At 38.3% G+C, this 23,169-nt stretch overlaps 2 protein-coding genes across 9 annotated transcripts in view; both read left to right on the forward strand.

Moving 5' to 3' along the window:
* abcc9 (ATP-binding cassette, sub-family C (CFTR/MRP), member 9) overlaps positions 1–14,776 on the forward strand; it is a 46,017-nt gene extending 31,241 nt beyond the window's left edge. For 6 of the 7 annotated variants that reach the window (XR_003598863.1, XR_003598864.1, XR_003598862.1 and 3 more), the window contains 13 exons: positions 6–163; positions 439–531; positions 909–1,011; positions 1,958–2,062; positions 2,328–2,448; positions 3,163–3,293; positions 4,004–4,082; positions 7,122–7,230; positions 8,837–8,940; positions 9,012–9,145; positions 10,004–10,066; positions 10,842–11,092; positions 11,311–14,776. Coding sequence is in view for 1 of the 7 variants with exons in the window: in XM_028043655.1 (XP_027899456.1) it covers positions 6–163; positions 439–531; positions 909–1,011; positions 1,958–2,062; positions 2,328–2,448; positions 3,163–3,293; positions 4,004–4,082; positions 7,122–7,230; positions 8,837–8,940; positions 9,012–9,145; positions 10,004–10,066; positions 11,311–11,448 (1,338 nt within the window). In the remaining 6 variants the exon portion in view is untranslated. The remainder of the gene's footprint in view (positions 1–5; positions 164–438; positions 532–908; positions 1,012–1,957; positions 2,063–2,327; positions 2,449–3,162; positions 3,294–4,003; positions 4,083–7,121; positions 7,231–8,836; positions 8,941–9,011; positions 9,146–10,003; positions 10,067–10,841; positions 11,093–11,310) is intronic. The other variant, XM_028043655.1, reaches the window with a different exon arrangement.
* A 785-nt stretch (positions 14,777–15,561) lies between these two features.
* kcnj8 (potassium inwardly rectifying channel subfamily J member 8) lies at positions 15,562–23,148 on the forward strand. 2 transcript variants are annotated; one of them, XM_028043657.1, is made up of 6 exons: positions 15,562–16,349; positions 19,039–19,187; positions 19,274–19,434; positions 20,554–20,693; positions 21,766–21,982; positions 22,128–23,148. In XM_028043657.1, the coding sequence occupies exons 1-6, from the start codon at positions 16,003–16,005 to the stop codon at positions 22,377–22,379; spliced, it is 1,266 nt and encodes a 421-aa protein (XP_027899458.1). In that variant the 5' UTR covers positions 15,562–16,002; the 3' UTR covers positions 22,380–23,148. The 2 variants fall into 2 exon arrangements, with proteins under 2 accessions (XP_027899458.1, XP_027899459.1); XM_028043658.1 differs by having other exon boundaries at positions 21,766–22,035; positions 22,128–22,238.
* The last annotated feature ends 21 nt before the right edge of the window (positions 23,149–23,169 follow it).

Here is a 23,169-nt window from a genome sequence, read left to right on the forward strand (position 1 = left end):
TTCAGCACATTCCTCCGACGCTGGAGTCTTTGACCCGGTCGACCCTGCTCTGCCTGTCCGCCATCGGGGTCATAGCTTCCATCACTCCGGCTTTCCTCGTCGCCTTGGTGCCGCTCGCCGTCGCCTTCTACTTCATTCAGAAGTATTTCAGAGTCGCCTCCAAGTGAGTCTGCAGAGCAAAGTTTAAACTGTTTAGGGAGTTAGCTAACAAAACAGTTTCATCTCAAAAATGTTCATAGATATAATAAAATAACTTTTATTTTGATTAGACATGGTTAAATTGCAGTAAATCAGGATTCTCTGTGGAAACAATGGCGTTACTTATCGGATGCTGTTAGCTAGCAAGCTAAGTGCTAAGTGCTAGCTAACAGCCTTCTGGCGTCTCAGAGCCACATAAAGTTTTGTTTGTCCCCCTGAGATGTTTGTTTACTTTGACAGGGACCTGCAGGACCTGGATGACTCCACCCAGCTGCCTCTGCTCTGCCACTTCTCTGAGACCGCCGAAGGCCTCACCACCATCAGAGCGTTCAGGTACGCCATGTTGGCCGGGAACATGGCCGCCCAGCAGGACTTGCAGGTCGTTTTATGAAGCTCCAGCAGCAGAGCAGCTCGTTCTTTGTGTTCTGCTTGTATTTCTGTCTCTCGTCTCTTTCCCATCGGCGCTGCTGTCCAGCTTTAAGCTGCTCTCACGGTTTCTGTCCCGGAGGATTTCTCCTTCCCACTAACACACCAACGCTCGGCACAAACTCACACACGAGTAAACATCTTTCAGAACCAGTAAATCAGGGGATCGTTCCCATTATTATCGCTGGTCTCTGTGGTAGAAAAACATCTTTTCCAGACAACATGGCTGACTGGTTTTGTTCCTGCTTCCTGTTTACATTTTAAAACTCAGATTTCTGTTTCAGACACGAGGCGAGGTTCAAGCAGCGCATGTTGGAGCTGACGGACACCAACAACACCGCCTACCTGTTTCTGTCTGCTGCCAACCGCTGGCTGGAGGTCCGAACGGTGAGGAACCGACCGAACCAGCCGTAGAACAGCTCTGGGTTTCACTGTAGCTTAGTTTCATTTAAATAATGTTTTTGCTCATTTTTTGTAATTAAATATTGTTTAATTATATAGTTTGAGTAATTTTTAGATGCAGAGTTTAGAAAGTATTGTGATTATGTTTACATCGACGGGGTAATAAATATTTAACAGAATATCTGATTTTCTCCCAACTTTCGCCGACGCCATTTTGCGGACAAAGATGGAGGAGAAAGGAGAGACGTAATTTGCAGACAGTTGACGTAAACAACTGTAAACAACTTTGTTTGGAGAAAAAATACATTTCACATCATATTGAAAGGCTAATAAATAGATTAATAAACAGGAAAATGAAGAATGTTACACAATTTTAGCCTGTTTAGTTGATCATGTTTTAGTTAATTTTATAAATGCACAATATAGTTCCCGTTAGTTAACATTAATTACCGTTTTTATTTATGTCTGTTAAGTTTTATTAATTTCAGTTTTTATTTTGTTAGTTTTATTAACTATAATAACTTTGACACATCTAAGGAAATTTAAACGCATCCAGATGAAAGAGTTGGACGTGTTTAACGGCATCGCCTTACATCAGAAACTTTAAGAAAACTAACAAGTTTAACGAGTTTCATGTCTCATTTATTGACAAACATTTTTGAATAATGAGACATAAAGATGCATTAGATGGTTAATCATGTTCACATCAGTTCGAAAGGCTAATAAATAAATTCATAAACTTGAAAACAATGGATAGTATTTCTATAAATTCAGTTTGTTTTATAAACACACATTTTTTTCCATTAATTACCGTTTTTCTTCATTCCAGTTAACTAAAATGTTTTTTCAGTGAACTGTTGACTCCAGCCAGTTCTGAGACGTTGTTAAAACCCAGAGATGTTTTCTTCTTCTTCTCTCCGTCGGGTTTCAGGACTACCTGGGCGCAGTGATCGTCCTGACGGTGGCCGTCGCCTCCATCTGGTCCGGTCGGCCCGGCGGAGGCCTGGTGGGACTCGGCCTGACCTACGCCCTCACGGTGAGTTCACCGAGCGTCGTCTCTCATACGGACATCCACACACTGGACTTTCTGTTTATTTTTTATTTACTGTAGTATTTACACTCAATACTTTGTTTACTTTAATAGACCGCCTCAAAAAACTCTCAAAGCAGCTGGTATTCTTTGCTTGTTCATCCTGACTGTTGTCTTCCACTCAACTTTCTGTTAACATGCTTGGATAGAGCCCTCTGTGACCTATGAAAATGAGAGAAAGATGGTTCAGTTTTTGTTTGTGTTTTTGCAGATCACTAACTACCTGAACTGGGTTGTGAGGAACTTGGCCGACTTGGAGGTCCAGATGGCAGCGGTGAAGAAAGTCAACAGCTTCCTGGGCACAGAGTCCGAGAACTACGAGGGATCGATGGGTAACTTCTGCGATCTACCGATGTGATATCTGGATAGGAAATATCTCAGATTTATTCCTGTACAACTAATTATTCTATAGATTTTTCTGACGATTAATCGAATGAAGAAAAATGGCTCATTCTGCAGGTTTTTCATTTAACCACTTAAATATAATTTATATAAAATTAGAAATAAAATATGAATATAAACAAATACTTCAATTCCTTTTTTAAATACTAAAATTTTTAACATTTTATTGCCTAAACTGCAATAACAGCATCCCTTTAATAAATTTGAATCTTTAAGTTTTTATCTTAAATACAAAATATTTATATTTATTGTAATTACTGCTTTATATATATTGTTATTTTAGTAAATAGCCTCTTTTTGAATCTATTAGCGATTAACAACTAAATTAGTTGATTATTTCATTGACCGATTAATCACGATTAAAACGATTAATCATTTCAGCCCTACTTGTTAAATGAATATTAAGGAATTTCTACATAAAACAGGCTCATATCTTGTTGAAAAGTTACTTATAAATGAGTTTTATCTTATTTAAAGTGTATTAAGATATTTGTATTTAAATCTGGATAAAAGATGCTCTGTTAGATGTTGTGTTTTTGCAGTGCAGAGCCGCTGGCAGCGGTTTGTGGTCTTGTTTCCTCACTGCTGTGATCTCAGACATGCAGATAGTAAAATCCTGAGTGTTTCTTGTCCTCTGGCTGCAGACGCCTCTCAGGTCCCTGAGAACTGGCCTCGTGACGGTGAGATAAAGATCCACGACCTGTGTGTGCGCTACGACCCCATGCTCAAGCCCGTGCTGAAGCACGTCAACGCCTACATCAAGCCGGGCCAGAAGGTAATTAACGCGATGCTGCGAAAGGTCGCAGGAGCTGCTGTGACCCCCGACTGACTGTTAATAAAACTAAAAGTTATTTCCAGGCTACATTCACAAAGCAACTGAGGCTAAAAGTTGCATAGAAGTGACAAATTTCTGCATAGCTGGTAATTCACACATTCAGCTTTCTGTCGACTTTGGCACTGAATTTTTCACAGTAAATTAGATCAAAAGGATTATTAAATGTTTCTATGGGGCTACAATTTAATAAAAACCTGGGAGAGGATCTATTATTCAAAATTCACATTTTGCACGTTTTTGTTGTTTTGGTTTAAACTGCTTCTAAAATCATAAAAACCCACCAATCTGTTTTTTGGTGTCTGAAAAATGATCCATTTCAAAAACCTTTGAAATGTTGAGTCACACTGCTCTGTTGCCTAGCAACCCCAGCGGAGCCCGGCCCGTTGCCTAGCAACCCCAGTAGAACTCCATTACTTTTGGGTAGCTTTTTTATTTCTGACATAAAATCTCATTAAAATTCATTAAAGTTTGTGGAAATATTTCCAAATCGCCAACCGGACTCTGAATGATTCTGGTTGTTAAAGCTGTAAACTCCCACCTGCGCAGCGTCATCATGTCTCCTGCAGCCGGTTGGCACTCAGGTGAGTTTTGTCTCGCGGCGGCGCGAAGCGAGATGAAGGTTATTGATTCTCGCTCCTCTTCCTCCCCAGGTGGGAATCTGCGGCCGCACCGGCAGCGGGAAGTCCTCTCTGTCTCTCGCCTTTTTCAACATGGTGGATATTTTTGAAGGTGGGTTTTAAATTATTGACTCTTCCTCCGTCCTTTATGCTTCATTGATAAATGATTATTTCAAAAATATGTGCAGAAATCAATATTGTTTACAATAAGTGACAATAGAAACCATGCAACTGGATAAAAGATAATATTGTAACTTTGAAACCATATAAAGACGTATAATGATAATAAAAACATTCTCAAAGATCATTAAACTTTACATTTTAATGAACATTTAAACACTTTAACTGGAAAATGTGTTAAATATCCAAAATAAATAAACAAAACAACAAATAAAATTAATTATGAAGTCCATGTAAACAAAACTGTCCTTCAAAAAAAGGAGCAGCAGATCAAAAACGTTTATTATTCAGTTTTTAGAAGAAAGAAAAAAATCAATAAATCATGAAAATTATTGAGTTTGTTTTAATATATCATGTGATGAATTGATTCATTGCATTTCTGTGCAGATTCCCACAGAAATCTAAACCTTAACTCACCAACACACTGAAAAAGTCTTACCAAGTGTTTTTAGTCTCGTTTTTGTGCAAATATCTTAGTTCACTTGAACTAACTCGAAGTCAGGTCACCGGCACGATGGAGAAACCTGTTTCAAGTCAATAATTCCTTCATATTGATGTAAAACATCCGATTATTTCACTACAAACATGAGGAAATTCTCTTGTTGTGAATAAATTTATCTACCAATTTCTCATCAATAGTGAGGAATTATTTACTCAAACCAGTTTCCATATCTTACTGATAAGTTACTTGAGTTAGTTTTGTCTTTTTTCAAGTGTAATAAGATATTTTCACAGGAACAAGACTAAATATACTTGCTATAATTTTATGTTTTTGCAGTGTCGGAGTTTATAACTTGAAGTCAATTTGCTGCATAATTACATAAATTTAAAGAAACAAAATACACATTTAGACCTAAATATATTGATGCAAACGTCAGTTTTTAGTCGATTTTATGAAGTTTTTCTGACTGATCTTGTCCAACTGAGCGTCTAGTTCAGTGAAATAATTCCTGCCTTGTTCCATCAAACATGGCCGCCTCATATTTAACCATGTTTTATCCTCGGTGTCTGATCACGGCTCCTATTTACGCGACACAGACTGTTTCAGTCTGCTGCTCAGCTCTCTGTAAACAGTCCTGCTGCTCCTCCTTTCTGCTCTTTGTGTCTGCTGGGTTTTTACGATCTGAAGTGGAGGATTAAAACAGAACCAAAACAGAATCGCGGGTCATAATTCAGCAGGACAGCGGCGCTGAAGCCCTGCAGCCAGCTGTAGCTTTCTCTGTTCTCGCTCTGAGGGATGATGGACGCTCCCTGGCAGCTTTCTCAAAGATTACACCAACACTTTTTCCATACACACATACATCTGGGCGGTTATTTAATCACACTGTAAATTAAGAGCTTTGTGTCAGCAGCGCTTCCTTATAAAGCAGTGAAATAAAACCGGCTGCTGCTCTGACTCAGCTGCTGATGTTCTGCAGGTTTGCATTAAAAACTGAGAAAATATTTCAGATTTCATGCAGAAAAAAAACTCAGTTATGTTTATATTAAAGTAGAAAAGTCCTAAAGCTTCTATTCTGAGGTTCTATAATAAGAAAACTATTCTAAGAACATAATTTAAACTAAAATATGAAGAATTTTAAACTTTGGACACAGCTGTACTTGATTCACTGCAATCCACAAATACTTTAGACTTCCTCTAAAACACTTACAAATACATATTTTAATACTTTAAACACTAAATATACCTCATAATATTTGCTAATATGCTCAGTAGAAACTGACTCAGCGCCACAGCTAAGCTAACAAGTTTCACTAGATTTATACAACCTGGAGCTACAACTAATAAAGAACAAAATAATATATTTAAATAAAAATATTACAACAAATGCAGGTTTTAGGATGGAATAATTGCACAAAATAATGACTCCAAACAATCAAAAATGTTTTTTAGTTTTTTGTTTTCACTCATTTTGAAATTTTGTTCCTAAACAAAAATTTTGACATTAATTATAAATATATAAACTTTGTACGTAACAAATATTTTTGTATTATATTTTACACAAAATAATTTTATGCACAAAAGTTTCATTTTTCTTTGAATTTATAAAATGACGGTTTTTAAAACACTAACAATTTTTCTATATTAGATATTAATCATAAATTATAAGTAGTCTTATGTCAACATTTCTGGAGCTAATAAAGTTTTATTTGTTTGATGAAAACGTCTCTTTTCGCTTACAGAGGTTGCAGACGGCGACTCTCGGTACCGTAGGAACATACAGTTCAGATACAAAAGTAGAGGTGGAACTTGATTAAAATGCAGGATTTGTAATTAATTCAACTATTTGTTGACAAAATAAGCAAATGTTTCAATTCAAAATCAATTTTTGCTGCTAATTTATTAATTAAATTATTAATTTAAGACAAGTGAGCTGAACAACAAAGATATTTAAAGTTTTTAATGTTTTATTAAACCATCAGATTGAAGCCCTGATCATTCATGGAGCTTCTTTAGAAATGTGGATGCTAACATTAGCATTAGCTACATGGTTAGCATTGTGATGGTGTTTTAGGCTAGCATAGCTTCGCTGATAAGCTAACTCCTTTTAGCACAACTTCAACACAACAATCGTCTTTTCCAGCGTCCAATCAGATGGTTTGAAGCAGAAATGAAAACCCAGTGGGACGGAGGGAGAAGCGGTTTCATCCCGTGTGCGCCAGATTTATGGGTGTACCAGAAACACACCAATAAAATGGTTCCTCTTGGAAAACATGATTAATTACGTTAAAATCTATATAGTGAGTTAAAAACTCTTCCTTATCCTCAGACATTTGTAAGCAAACCTCGGACCGAGAAGAAGCAGCGTTAGCGTTATCGTGCACTAACCAGAGCTATAAACTATCTCAAACCTGGCACTGGAGCGAAGCCCGGCTGCCAGTGGTCTCTAGAAATAGACGGCCATTAAGCTGAACCAGCCTGTAACTAAAACAATCAGGGATGACATGATTTGGACCTGGACTGGTTCTGCAGGGCGGATCGTCATTGACGGGATCGACATCTGTAAGCTTCCCCTGCAGACGCTCCGGTCTCGACTCTCCATCATCCTGCAGGATCCGGTTCTGTTCAGCGGCTCCATAAGGTACACAAACACACACTGCTGACCCGCGCCGTCCCACAGGACTCATCTGGACTCTACAGCTTCCTCTTCCTGTTTTTATATTTGTCTTCCTCGTAAAGCAGCACAAGTTTATGTTTTCAGTTTCTCCTGATTCTCAAATCTTTAGTGCAAAGATGAAAGTTAAACCCAGTAAATGCTTGTTTTTATTTTTTTAAGTGTTTCATTGATCGCTGGATGGAAACCTGGAGTTTTTCTTCTTTTCTAACAGACGCCTGTTTTACTCTGAAACCTGAAGAAGTTCTTTAAAATAACTGAAACCAGAGACGATTCATTCGTTCAGAATTGACAAAATTCTGATTAAAACTGGATCCATGTTGTGATTTCCAGTCAGATAATCATAAATAATAATTTTCCAGACCTTGTAATCTCCTAATGTGGTTTTGAACAACAGATTCAAGAGTTTTTTGTTGCTTAATCACAAAGGTTCAGTCCAGCACCAGACAGATTTTATATTTTGAGCTGCAGAAAATACAGTCACTATTACAGAAATTTAGCCCAGAAAATGGTTCTGATGAGGAAATGGGCTGTTTGGTTTGACTGGGACCAAAACTGCAACATTTCTTACATTTCCAGCTTATGTTAGTGAGTCTAAATATGGGCATTATTTTATTCAAGTTCAAAAATATAAGTTTACACCAAAAAAAGCAGAAACAAAACTTCATGCTTTCAAATGCATGTGTTAATTTTCTGAAGAAGGAGAATAGTTCAGCTGGCGGCGGCTCCAGCTGCAGGTTTGAAACGCAGCAGGAACTGAAACAATCCGACTTTGTCGCAGACGTCACAAACGGAGGAGGTCACTGAAGACGAAGGACGCCACGACTCCGTCCTCCTCTTCTCCTCGTGTTTGTGCTACGAGATAATCGCACCGACTCTGTTTGTTGAAAAAGACGGAGCATGTGGTGTTTGTTTGGACTGCTTCAGATAACGCTGTGAGAGACGGCGCAGGCCGAGGTGAATGGTCGACAGTAACTGCTTCACTGACTCCCTTCGCATAGCAAATATTCAGACGGTGAGAATCTCTGACTCAGTAGGAACATGAAGAGTCACACAGTTAAGACACAACGGCAGAATAAGGCCATTATAGGGAGACAAAAGGAGTCAAATCTGCTGGAAACCTCACAGATGTTGAGATTAATGCCAGAAATTTTCTAGAAGATAACTTTTGAAACTCAGAAATTTACAATTTTTTTTCTAAAAAAAAAATGTCCGAGTATAAAAAGTCAAAAGTTTCCTAGAAAAGAAAAATATTTCTGGGTTTCTGAAGCCGAAAATGTTAAAGTTTCGAAACGTGAAAATGTTTAGCTTTTGAAAGGCAGAAATTTACATGTTTTTTCTAAAATATTTATTTTTTTAACTATATAAATAAAATAAAATATTTAAAATTATTTTCATTAGAACTTTCAACTTTTCAATCTCTGAATTTTTTTTTCCTAGAAAATTTCAGATTTTTTTTCGTCTATTTTGCTCGTGTCAAACTGAAAACCAGATTTTTTAATATCTGTCTTCCTCCAGAGATCTTGTCATCACTTGTTACTCGATCATAATCTATAAATTAATCCTGTTGCAGGTTTAATCTGGATCCAGAGCGCATGTGTACTGACGACCGCCTGTGGGAGGCGCTAGAGATCGCTCAGCTGAAGAACATGGTTAAATCGCTTCCTGGAGGACTCGGTATTTTTGCTAATAACTAATCAGTCGTTCAGGTGTCTTCAGGTGCAGTGAACCTGCTTCTGTGTGTCCAGACGCCGTTGTGACAGAAGGAGGGGAAAACTTCAGCGTCGGGCAGCGGCAGCTCTTCTGTCTGGCCAGAGCCTTCGTCAGGAAGAGCAGCATCCTCATCATGGATGAAGCCACGGCGTCCATCGACATGGCGACGGTTCGTCCTCCAACATGATGAAAACCAGGACAGATGGACGATTTTATAACACATTCAGACATTTTTCACACCCGTTTCAACAGTTCAGAGAAAATCAAAAGATACAAATACAGTAAAACTAGAAGAAAAGAAAAAATGATGGAAAATTAGTTAGGAGTCATGTTGCAAAGTCTAAAATGTAATTAACTGGACGCCAGAATAAAGACATGATTGTCATTAATCGAGAGAGCTGCAAAAGCATGGAGGAAATTTCATTAAGTCACAAAACACAAACAGTCTGTGACACTTAGTCATAAAAAAAGGAAAAATATTTAATAAATGTGACCAAAAAAGGGCGTAAGCATAAAGCTTATGTTTAACTCAAAATCTGTTTGCAGCCTTTAAGAAATTACTTTTATTATTTAAAAAACAAATATTAAAGAAAATATATAAAACAAAGAAAATATATGTAAATATATATGTACATATATTTTAAAATAATTTTTAAGATAAAACATTATCAAAATATTTTTTTAAATAAAATGTTAAAATGAAATTATGTTAAAAAACTATACTTTAGAAAAAGAAAGTCATGTTTTTAAAAAATAAATTATATATTTTAAAATGCCCAAACTTCTTATTACCCTGTTAGAAAAAAACACTTATTTTTGTTTGTTTAATGAATTTTACCTTTTTTTTTAAATACTTCTTTCCAGAAATTAATGTGACACAATTCAGTTTCCTTTAAAGACAGATTTTGGGAGTCATGTTTGTGCATTAATAATGGTATTATCATACATCCTAATGTATTTCTACTGCATGCTTTCTGCTCACTTGTTTTTTATCGCTCATGTTTTGTGTGTTTGTTCGTCTGTGCAGGAAAACATCCTGCAGAAAGTCGTGATGACGGCGTTCGCAGACAGAACCGTCGTTACGATCGCAGTAAGTCGTCACTTCGCTTCGTAGCGAAACGCTGAGATTGATGCAGATCTGCAGCTTTTTTTATCATTTTCCTTTAAAGCTGCAGAAAGTAGCTTTTATTAAAAATATATATTTTTGAATATTTGTTGAAATTGTCACCATGTTGTGACAGTTTGGTATGTGAGACAATCTAAAAAAAAAAGCTCCTCTGCTTTCTTCCAGTGCTAGCTAGAAACAACCAATCAGAGGCAGGAGGCGGGGCTTAGTGATGTTAATCACTCCACTTTGCTCTCTGTTAGCCAGCATAACCTGTCATGGATGCTAAGGATAGTTAGCATAAAGGCAGATAAACAGTTAACACATTTAGTGGTGAGTACATGAGGGCGATTGACAGCGCCAAGCCCCTCCTCCTGATTGGTTGTTTTTGGTGCAGTTTTTTTCAGACAGCACTAACGGCTCACTGAGGAGGATTAAATCGATCCTTTCACATATTATCTGTCTTATTAAACTGCCACGACATGTTTTAACAAATATGTAAAAATATATTTTATGAAAGTTACAAACTGAAGCTTTAAGAATTTGTCCTGATTTTTTCCTCCTTCAAACTAAATTCATTTTCCTGCTTTCACACTGAATACATTGTCTGGAAACTTCATCCTCTTTTACCTGCTTTCCTTTTTCTGTGTTGCGTCACGTTATTTTCCTTCCCCTCGTCTTCTTCCTGTTTCAAAACGACCCCCTCCTCTTTGCTTCCTCCTCTTCGTTCTCCTCATCCTCCTCTTCGTCGGACCTCCAGCACCGCGTCTCCTCCATCTTGGACGCGGAGCAGGTGCTGGTCTTCTCCTCGGGGATCTTGGTGGAAAGTGACTCGGGTCCCAACCTCCTAGCGCAGGAGGAAAGCCTCTTCAGTGTGCTAGTGAGGACTCACAAGTAGACCCGGATACGCTCAGACCCACCTCTGACCTCCGACCTCTGTCTGTTTTCCTGCTTTTCCCGGCTGAAGTCTGAGTCTGGGTCTGCTGAAGCCTTACTGCCACTGACTGCCTGGTTGGTACCAAATGAACTGCTGCATGCTTTCTGATCAGCACTGAACTTCTGTTACAGAACAATATTTAAAACTACATGTTTTCAAGAAATCTTTACGGAAAAAATTAAACTCTATTCTTCTTTATCTGCAAAGTATGGATGAAAAGATGGATGAATGGATTGAAACAGGAAGCTGTCCTGCCGAAACAGGAAACTAACCGGTTGTTGTGTGTCTGCAGCACCGAGTCCACACCATCCTAACCGCTGATCTGGTCATTGTGATGAAGCGAGGAAACATCCTGGAGTACGACACACCGGACACTTTGCTGGAGCAGGAAGACGGGATGTTCGCTTCCTTTGTCAAAGCCGACATGTAGACTCCAACAACTGACGGATCGGTTTTAATTTCCACTCTCGATTTTTAGTTCAAACTCATTTTTACAACAAAGACAAACAGAAACATCACGTCTAAACCGACGATACAGCAGGAAGCTGTGGACAAGCTGAAACAGTCGTGTTAATCCAGTTAATCTCATCTTGGATCACCATCATGCTCACAATCTGTAGGAAAAGTCTCACATTAAACACAGACGTCTCGTTACTTCAGTTAGTTTTATAAATCATCTCTAAAGGTTTTGAGCATCAATGGGGTTTTCAGTAAAACCTCAATTATCAGGTGTTTGTTAGTAATTAGATCTACTAGAATTAAACCCCAAATTACTGTAAAGTCTAGATAATTTAGCCTAAATTTTCTACAAAAAAATAATTTTTTTAATTAAACCTGAAAGTGGAGAATTAAAATAAAATTACTACGTTAAACACTGTAGTTTCTTGTGTGGTTATAAGTTTGTCCAACATTAGTAGCTAGTTTAACAAGCACTAGTGGGCAGTGCTAACTAAAAAGCTAGTTGCGCTAACCCTAAATCACTAATCTTAAGCATTAGCTCTGCTAACGCTAAACAGCTACACCAGCAGGGTCTTTAATGCTAACACTGAAGCGCTGTGTTTAACAATCCCCACCATGTGTCAATAACATGAGCTACATTGTAGAATATCGACCTCAACTGGATCACATTTGTCATCACACACTTCTGTTTGCGCTAAAGGGAAAGATTATGTGAAACAAACTCCTGGTTTCAGTTTTATAGTTGCTTTGCTAACTCTGCAGCATAAGCTAAAGAGTTTCATCCCACTTCAAAGTTGTTAGCCGAACAGTCAACAATCAAAACTTCACTCACATGTCGAACTTTATTTTAATTAGCTCCACGAGTAGCGGGAGGGACCCATCAGTGTTGACAGGCTTCTGCAACTTAGAATTTTGTCCATATTTCTCTATGAACTCTTCTTCTTCTTTGTTTCACGACCAATAATAATGGCTCCAAGATTAAGACTGACATGTGGTTAATTACATTTATTTTGTTTTATTTCTTCTTTTCAGCAGATTCTACAAAAAACAAAGGCTGGATTCCTCCAGTTAGAATCCGAGATTTAGCATCTTTCACCTGCAAACACACTCAGGAAGTTAATCCGCCACATTAAATAGTCCCAGATGAGTTCAGTGTTTCTTTTAAGGTTTTAAAACTTGCTATCACTGGTTTTTGTGCCTCTTGGGATTTTAAAACATTTTGTGAAATTGACCCTGGAGATCCCGGACGAGCCCCCAGTTGTTGTATCTCTCTTTGTCTAGCTGAGTTTCTACAGGCTCTGTGCTTTTAGGACCTTTTGTGATTTCATTGTTTTTAAACTGTTTAACTTTTACATATTGTAACATTTTACACTTTTATCAGTTTTAACAGATGCTAAGCAATAATAATGCAGAAGGTTAGAATGTTGGCTGGTGTTTGGTGCTTCATGCAGTTTTTTTCACTGTGAAGGAAGTTTTTATTATTTTACTCATAGGTTTATTGTAAGGTTCTACCACAGAAATACGACTGATAGAGATGACTGAACTGGTTCCTCAGGATTATATTGGTGGGTAAATGGAGCAGTTTTGATATGGGCAGTTGTCCAGGGTGGCATCAGGAAGGGGAGGACATATTATATAAGAAAACTAGAGTTGGTACTTTAACACGTTAACTTTGATTAATTAATTACAAAGAACGGTTGTGTTCAAGTTGTGCTAAAATGAGTTAGCCAATCAGCGAAGCTACTCAATGCTAATGCTAATTGTGTTGGTAATGCTAATGTTAGCGTCCACATTTCTAAAGATGCTCCATGAACAGATTAAAAACAATAAATATCTTAGTTAGTGAGTTCATTTAATTCAATAATTTGACAACAAAAAGGTTCTTAATTGAAATGTTTATTTTGTTAATGTGTTGGTTTTGATTATTACAATTAATTGACCCTGAAATTAACTCTATTAAAAACCTCAATGTAGTCCCACCACTAAAATAATACAACTTAAATATTTGAAGTTGCATCATTTTATTATTTTGTTGTTAAGTTTCCAGACTAAAACAGTCTGTTAAACCTGCAGCCTGTTTCGGTCGTATTTCTGTGCAGACGTCAGTGCGAACTGACCGGCGCCGCAGCTCCACCTGCAGCCGCGGCTCCACCTGCAGCTGCGGCTCCACCTGCAGCCGCTGACCCTGCAGCTGCGGCTCCACCTGCAGCCGCTGACCCTGCAGCCGCTGACCCTGCTGTCATGCTTTGCTGAACGGTTTCTGCTTCTTTTTAGGGACGACGGCTTCCGGTACCTGGAGAGGTGATTTTCTGTAAAGTCTGATTAAAACTTTTCTAATATGATTTTTTAAATGAGTTTAGGTTCATTTAGTTAGAAATAAAAGTTAAACTTTCTGGCAGAAAGCTTCTATAAATAATGGTTGGTTAAATTTCACCAAGATTTTACTGGAAAGTTTTTCGTGACTTAAAGAGACATTTTGTTGCATTTTTTGTTTTACCAACTAAAAACTTTCTAATGGCCAATTTAATCAGCTGCCAGCATTTTATACATTAAAAAAAAAAAAAACAAGATTGTATTTCTGGAAGAAATTTGCATTGTGTTTATATTCCTATTTGTTAATAATTATGCTCTGATAATCTGATTATTGTTGGCCTTTGTGCTTTTATTATAGGTGAATCCTCATTTTCAGAACATTAATTACTGATCAAATATTTTAGAACTTTTCCTATTTACCAAACAGACCTGGAAACATTTATGTTATTTATGATATTTTAAATATAAATAATTCTTACTTTCTTTAACAAAGTTAAAATAGACATTTTACCCGTTTATAGTCAGAACTACTAATAAATTATAATTAGTTAGTTTTATGCTATTTCATAATAATTTAGCAACATCTTTTCACCTCTCTGGAAACGTTGCTGTTGTCTCTGTTTTCTGGTTAATTGGTTTAACTGTTTTTATATGATGTATATTATTTTTATTATTTTATGGCTTCTCTTCTGTCAGGAGAAAACACCAGGTTCATTAGATTGTTTATTTCAGTTTTTTCTGATGTTTCATCTCAAGTTAAACATCACCAGGTTTGTTTGTTTTTTCGCTCACTCATGTTAAAATCTTCTCACTTCAACCTTTCCTCTTCACTTCTAAACATTGTTCTCGTTTTTTTAATTTTTTATCCATGCAGCTGAGATCAAATTGTTTGCATTTTTACTCTGCTGGATTCTTTTAACACAACAAACTGTGAAAACGGCAGCAATGAAAACAAACAAGCTCAAACAGATTAATGTGACTTAATTTTAAAAAATCTGTGACATCAGCAGCTCTATGCAGAAAGTCTCACTTGTTCTGAATTCACTCAACTGTTAGTGACTTTAAATGCAAGTTTTATATGGTTTTTATAAGCATGTGTCAATTCTGTTTGCATATCTAAGGGTTTTAGTAATATAAAACAATGATTTATTATTTGTGCCTATTTTTTTACACATGAAATGACAATAAACAGTTTTAAGTAAAGTCAGACTCTTTGTTTTCCATCCTGAAGGAGGAAACTCAGAAAGCAGGTTGATATGGAATACGCTGCGGAATGGCGCCCTCTGGCGTTAAATCTGTGAATTGCTTTTACAACACAGAGTTAAAACCCGTTTAGATGTTTTTGGCATCATGTTACATAATTATGAGTCATGCTTTCATTTCTTAGCTTTATTTTTGATTAATTTTCTTAATTGGAGGCAAAACGCAACACAAGCAGGAGTGAGGGTGTTTTAAAGCACTTTTGTTTTATTTCTATGCCAATATTTTCTATTTATGGCTTTATTTGAGGTCTGTTTAGATGTATTCCGATTTATTTATGCTGTTTTTAATGTTTAAAAGATTTGTATTCAATTTGAAATGAGTTTATAGGCCGGAAATGGAGATTTCCTTTAGTTCATGGTTTATGAAAGAGCAGGAAATAAATTCTGCAGATCATCATTCAACGCCAGATTAAGAGAAAACTGGTCGATTCCGAAGATTATAGTCAATGAAATAAAGGAAAGCTATGACATCAAAAATAAATATAATTTGGATGTTTCAGTTGAAAAAGATGTGGATTTAATCGGCCACTGAATAGCAGAAAATCTTAATAAACTGATTTCTGATATGAGTTTTAGTTAGTTTATCGGTTCTTAAAAGTCCATAACTAGTCAAAATTATGCATATTATTACGCTGTAAATAGCTAAATAGTTTTTATAATCAAAATTTTCCTCTTTTACGCGCAATTTGTATGATTTCCGACTGTGCTGGTGCAGTCTTTGAAGGCAGCAGCAGCTTCCAGTCCTGATCGGGTCTGGACTCTGGAAGTTGGACGACGTCAATAGGACAGAGGACACTGTCCCAGCCCTCAGAGGAGCGGAGCAGAGGCGGCGCGCTGCTCCCAACTCGGGACGTTTTAATCTTTTGCGCATTTTCGGCATGTTTCCGCGCGTAAAGGCGCACTGAGTGAGGTGGATCTGGGCTTCAGGGCGGCTGAGGAAGAGGAGCGAGATGTTGGCCAGGAAAAGCATCATCCCGGAGGAGTTCGGGCTGCCGGGTCTCGCCTCCCGGCTGCCGCGGAAGCCGGTGTTCCGGGACCGCGTGAACAAGGCGCGCTTCATCGCCAAGAACGGCTCGTGCAACTTGGCGCACAAGAACATCCGCGAGCAGGGCCGCTTCCTGCAGGACGTCTTCACCACGCTGGTGGACCTGAAATGGCGCTTCACGCTCGTCATCTTCACCACGACCTTCGTGAGCAGCTGGCTGCTGTTCGCGATGAGCTGGTGGCTGGTGGCCTTTGCGCACGGAGACATGGACCCGGCGCGGAAAAACGAGACCCACTGCGTCACCGACGTCGAGTAAGAAACTTCTCAAAGAGCCAGAAAAGTGAAAAAGTTAAACTTGAACAGTGAAAGTAGGTTTAGTGTAAGTTATCTCTTCCTCCCTCCCTTTTCTTTCTCCCCCTTCCCGTTTAATACGCAGCAGAGGAAAGTGAGGGGGAAAACTCAGCCTGTTAAAATAGATTAAATAAATAGATTATTCCCAAAAGGTTTCAGAATCTTTTTACTTTTCAGCATATTTTCTTCCACCTGTTTAACTTCTCTTGATGTTCTCTGCTTTGTGATGAGAATATTGAACTCTATGTTCGTTTCTTTTGGCTGCTAATGAAAAAATAATCGTATTTGGCTAAATCTCAGGCCCAAATCCAAACTAACTTTCACTGGAAAGATTCGGGAAAAGCTGTGGTTCAACTTTATTTTCTCAAACAACGCAGTTCAAAAATAATAATGAGAAGAAAGTAGAAACGGTTCTGGTTTTATTTAACAAACTCCTGGCTTTGACACAAACAATTACAGCCAATAATAATAATAATGGTACTGTGAGTTAACTTTGGTGGTTTATTTTAACCAGATCTTGCCATGTTTCCACTTGTCTGTAAACTGGTGTCCCACAGGGTTCTGTTTTCTGGTCTTGCTAAATGTGTTCACTCTGATGTAATTGTCCCAGATGAGGATAGGAAAGCCGATGGGTGCACCAATCTGCCTATTGATGGTAGTAGTCTCTACTTGTACAGTATTATTTTCTGACAGAGGGGGATCAAACTGGCAACCCACCGATTTGGTGACAAACTCCTCCCACCATCATCACCATTGTCCTACAATCTTCAACTCCAAATGGAGATTCAATCTTTTCTTCGATTGTGAACAAGACTCCAAGATACGCAAACTCGTCGGCTCTTCTACGACCCGAAGAAGACACTCTGCCCTCTTCTAGCTACAGACCGTGGTCTAGGACGTTCAGGTGCTGAGCTTCATCCCTATCATTTCACACTCCAGGAAAAACTATAGATCATGATCTGATGATGCCACCATAACCACATCACCTTCAAAAAACAGAAACCAGATCCTGGGGCAATCAAAAAGGATCCATTTAACACCTTGGCTGTGCCTAGAAATTCTGTCCATGAAGGTTATGAACAGAATCGGTAACAAAGATCAAACTTGACTGAGTCCAACTCTCACCAGGAACAATGCAGACCAAACTCTGACACCGGTCATCCAGGGACCTAACAGCCCGTATCAAATGACCTGGTACCGCTCTCCCGGAGTATCCTAGGACTTCCTGAGAAACACAGTCCAACACTTTCTCCAAGTCCACAAAACACGTAAACTGATTGGGGAAACTCCTACACACCCTCCAAGACCCTGTGGGATGAAAACCACACCACTCTTCCTGAATCCGAGGTTCTACTATTGAGTGGACCTTCCTGTCCAGAACCCCTGACTAGACTTGACCAGGGAGGCTTAAGAGTGTGATTCTCCTGTAGTGGAAACACACTCTGTAGTCCCCATTTTTAAATTGAGGAACCAACTAAGAGGTCTGCCAATCCAGGGGAACTGGTTGACATTGCAGAGACATGTCAACCAACACAACCCTACAACAGAACCTTTAGGACCTCTGTGTGAATCCACCCTACCACTGAGAAGCTTTTCAACCACCTCACTGACTTTAGCAGCAGAGGTTGGGACTGACCAGCATCCTGGTAGTGATCAGTTGACAATTTTGTCCCCTCTCTTCACCTGAGTGTCCAAGATGAAATGCAGTCGAAGATCAAATGAAACCTCAACAAAGTCGGTCATTCAGTTGCAGCACATATGGACACTCTTATGCTTGAACATGGTGTTCACTACAGGCAATCCATGATGAGTGCTGAAGTCCAATAACAAAACACTGGTTGGTTCAGATCCAGGAAGCCATTCCTTCCAATCATGCCCCTCCAGGTGTCACTGTCAATCCTGATGTGAGCGTTGAAGTCCCCCGGCAACTAAAGGGAGTCCCTGGCAGGAGTGCTCACCAGGAGCCCTTCCAAGGACTCCACAAAGGATGAGTAATCTGAACTACTGTTTGGATAAACTCCAATATATGGCTGTCAAGGTAGGAACCGATGAGTGGTGAACTCCAGAGCAGGAGAGTGTCCAACCCCTCTCCAGGAGATTGGTTCCAGACCCGTTGAGGTGAGTCCGATAGTATCTAGCTGGAACCTTTCGACTTCGCTCACCAGCTCAGGATCCTTCCCTACCAGAGAGATGTAACATCTCGGGAGCCAGCTTCTGACATTCAACTTCCCCATTGGTTTAAGAGAATGCAGGATCTCTTAAATTGAACTGAAACATCTAAAATGGAAACTCCAACCCAAAATACTCCAACATTAGATGATAATTTGCTGTTTATGCAGTATTCTAACACAACTTCATGGCGTAGAACCATGAGGTTTAGGTCATTTCTACCTACTTTGGTAAAACAACTCCTTTGTTTTATCAAAGGAATTGGTAAAACAATTGATCTGTAACAATCAAAATGGAACCTACCAAACTTATGCAACAATGATGCAGAAAAACACAAAGCACAAATTTAACAGCACCAACGATAAAAAAAAAAATGTTTCTGTGTAAAACAGTCTTATTAAAATAATAATCAGATAGGTTTGTGTTACTGGGATTTTTGGTTTAAAAAGTCTGAGTTTCTCAGTGTTTTCTCTTTTCCCAGGTCGTTTATCTCAGCCTTCCTGTTCTCCATCGAGGTTCAGGTGACCATCGGCTTTGGAGGTCGGATGATAACGGAGCACTGCCTGGCGGCCATTACTGTCCTCATCTTGCAGAACATAGTGGGACTCATCATCAACGCCGTCATGCTAGGTAGAAACATTCAATTGCTGATGCAGCGATGACCTACCAATCAGACTAGAAGAGTTGGACATTATTGGGCGTTTCTCCGTTCTCAGGCTGCATCTTTATGAAGACGGCTCAGTCGAACCGCCGAGCGGAGACGTTGATCTTTAGCCGTCACGCCGTTATCGCCGTGAGGAACAACCGTCTGTGCTTCATGATTCGCATTGGAGATCTGAGGAAGAGCATGATTATTGGAGCAACCGTCAGATTACAGGTTGTTAATTTAGATTATCTCCTTTAATCTCTGAGGATTAAACTGGTTGACAGTATTTTGTACCTAGTAACAATATTGTAGCTCTTTTTAGTGTCTGATTCTTAGAACAAACTAACATTAAAAACATATTTATATTCATTCAACACTAAAGTGAAGAATATTGGAATTGAAAAAAATTATTTAGCCACATCTTAATAATTAAATACTTTTATTATTTTCTTTTTTGTTATTGGAAATATAAAATGGACAACAGAGATACACAAAGAGCATCATATAGAAAATCTGGCCTTAAAACAGCCAGCCGTCTTTTAAATGAAATAAAATTCACATTTGATTACTAATTATGTATTTTGATGCTTGTAGGTGTTTGGATCTAGATAGTAAATGGAAGTTAGAAACCACGTAAGGACAATTTTCTGTTTGTCCTTTAATATTAAAAACCGAATAAATAAAGAGAAACAAAACATTGCAATTATATTTATATATAAATAATATAAGAACATCGGATTTTAACATTTAGCTCAGTTTAAAACTTATTTGTTAGAAAAGCACATGTAAAAACTTTAGTTTTGCTAGTTTTTTTAGCATTAACTAAATATATTCTCCCTGCCTAAATTTTTTTCTTTGCATAATAAAACTATCATTTGGTAAGAAAACAATTCACAGACCTAGTTTGTTTAATTAGAAACATATTTCCTCTGTTGAAACAACAAAAATGGAAACAGAACCCATTTAACAGGGCAGCATGCTAACGGCTAACTAGCCTAGCTTAGCTTAACGGTTGGTAGCATAGCGGCGTGATGCTAATAATATTTATGTACTGTAGTGTAATTTGAATGAGTAATTTATTCATTTAATAATGGATTATTTTAGGTGGGTTTAGATTATTTTTATCAGAGCACAAAAACAAAATGAACTTTTAGCATTTGAGCAAAGAAATGGATAAAGTTTGTTTTCATTTTCACCAACATTTGACAGCTAAAGGTTGATGTTGCTTATATCCAACATACTGTATTTTCCAAGCTCTGTTATTTTCAATCTGTTGTGTTTGTGATATATTTTTAACTACACAGAAGGAAGGGAATGTTTTAGGATTGGTTGAACTGGTTTGGCCTGCAGGTGGTGAGGAAGACGACGACTCCAGAGGGCGAGATAATCCCCATCCATCAGATCGACGTTCAGACTGAGAGCGCCGTCGCCAGCAACAGCCTGTTCCTCCTGGCGCCGCTCATCATCTGCCACGTCATCGACAAAAACAGGTTCAATGCAAAACTTTACGTCTCCATTTCCCAGTTCCTCTTTAAACTTGAGATTAGCTGCGGGACTTTTTCTTCCTTCTCAAAATATCAGAAGATCGTAAAGAATTATGTGTACACAGGTAAAATTTAACAAGATAGCCTTGAATTGAATAAATTAATATATCTAAAATTAAGTCCCTAAAATGTCTTAAATTAAGTAAAAACAGTAAGTTAGCCTTAAATACCTTAAGGCAAAGTTATGAGTGTTAAATTTTGTTGTTGTTTTTGAGGAAACTTAGGAAATACAGGTCTTAAATTTCATTCTTAATAGTCTTTAAAAAGTCTTAAATTGGAGTTGGTGAAACCTGCAGAAATCCTGATGTTGGGTTTTCATTTTCTGTAATTGAACCAAAATTAAGGCTTGGAATATTTTAATAATCTCTAATAAATCCAATTAATGTTTAGTTTCACTTTCTGAAAAGAGAAACAAAAAATATTTGAACTATTTAAATCAATAAAATACAGAGTCATATTTACTTAAGTAACTGTAAGAAAAAATGTACATATAGGTGTATTTTTACTATGCTGTACTTTTTATTTTCTGTAATCTTACTTCAGTAAAATTTCTGGATTTTCTATCCACTGAATGAAAAACAAACATGTTTTAACCAAACATTCACCAGACACCTGCAGTTTCTGTTAAAGTTTAACTTTTTTTATTGAAAGAAACTAATTTGGAAAAAATTATTTGGCCTGATTATTATTATTTTTTTGTTAATTACATAAATTGTCATTTTCACGCTTAAAATACCAAAATTTTCACTTGACTTTATATTTTGGTCCATCTGATGATGTAACTTTTCAATATTAAATGATTGATAAATTGATCAGTTACTCAGTGCTTGAGTAACTTTTATCAAAGACTTTTTACTCGAGTAATTTCCAGTAACAATATGTTGAAGTGGTTTTACTCTTACTTACCCGCCTCTGATTGATTACTAATTTAGGACGGTATTTCCTCTCATGTTTGATATGAAACTGGATTTTTTTGCTCTTCTTTCTTGTGTTTCCTGTCAATGTTGTGTCTGCTCAGCCCGCTGTACGACCTTTCGGCCATGGAGCTGCAGTGCAGCGACCTGGAGGTGATCGTCATCCTGGAGGGAGTCGTGGAGACGACGGGCATCACCACCCAGGCCCGGACCTCCTACGTCTCTGAGGAGATCCAGTGGGGCCACCGCTTCGTTCCCATCGTTACGGAGGAGGAGGGCGTGTACTCCGTGGACTACTCCAAGTTCGGCAATACGGTTAAAGTGAGTGCTTTAGGTCAAACTTGAACGTCTGGCACAGAAAATCTATTAAATATGTAAGAAATATAAACTTTTAGAAAGTTTTTAGTCACTATTCAATAATTACTACATTTAATTAGCATAAGTAAAGCAGCTGCTGTTGTTGAAGGTGAGCACGCCCAGCTGCAGCGCCCGGGAGCTGGACGAGAAGCCGTACATCCTGATCCAGACGCTGCAGAAGAGCGAGCTGTCGCACCAGAACTCCCTCAGGAAGCGGAACTCCATGAGGCGCAACAACTCCATGCGGAAAGGCGGCGGCGGCGGCGGCAGCCTGCGCAGGAACAACTCCGGGCTGGTTCCGCCCAAAGTGCAGTTCTTCACCCCGGCGGAGGGCGGCCAGAGCCTGAACGCCGTCACCTGACATGAGGCCTTCCTCCTGCAGGGTGCGCTGTTCCTCCTGGCCGGGACCAGGACTGTTTCTCTGGCGGGACTCCTCCTGCTCCTGCTCCCCGCCTCAACGCGACTCGTGTCTCAGTGCGTCTGTTGTTGTTGTTATTACTGTTATTATCTTCATTAGCAGGTGATTGCACTGACACACACACACACACACCTGTATGGGATGTTTGGTAGCACTGTGTTTCACTGACATAACAGCTGTTATGAACATGAAGGAGTCTTGATGAATGTTTATAACTGTAGTGTCGTTTGGTAAATAATGACACTTTTAATGCAGGTTTTAGTGCAACTTTGAAACTTTAAAAGTTTCATTATTTATCGACTGGATGCTTTATGTCAACAGTTATCAACATTCATAAAGACTCCTTCATGTTTCTGATGCTTTATGTCAGTATTCTTCACTCCTTCTCATGAAGTGCTACCGGATGTTTTCTCAGAACAAAACCATGTAAATAATATCAAGCAGCACTTTATGTTCAGAAAATATTAATTTGCACAACAATGCTCATCAGAATGCTTATCCAAGTAGAAATAACTGCTAGTTTAGGCTCAAACGGCGTCATTCTATATCTCATATCTCATATTTCATTTCTCTGACTTGTTCAAAGTGTTTCTGCTTCCTGGATGTGCAGACATGCAGGTTCTTTCTCATCCTTTAACAGTAATTATTACGAGCCAATCACTAATGTTCTGTGTTTTTGTGTTTGACAATAAATGCACCAACTTGTTATGAATATCGTTTCTATTGTAACGTT

Source organism: Xiphophorus couchianus, chromosome 17 (genome assembly GCF_001444195.1).
Source record: "Xiphophorus couchianus chromosome 17, X_couchianus-1.0, whole genome shotgun sequence".
Lineage (NCBI taxonomy): Eukaryota > Metazoa > Chordata > Actinopteri > Cyprinodontiformes > Poeciliidae > Xiphophorus > Xiphophorus couchianus.

Bases quoted from the DNA above. Each gene is read 5' to 3' on its own strand.
- kcnj8 (XM_028043657.1), top strand. From the start codon at position 16,003: ATGTTGGCCAGGAAAAGCATCATCCCGGAGGAGTTCGGGCTGCCGGGT. The intron at 20,694-21,765 runs GTTCAATGCAAA...GTGTCTGCTCAG, and splicing joins CACGTCATCGACAAAAACAG to CCCGCTGTACGACCTTTCGG. The intron at 21,983-22,127 runs GTGAGTGCTTTA...CTGTTGTTGAAG, and splicing joins AGTTCGGCAATACGGTTAAA to GTGAGCACGCCCAGCTGCAG.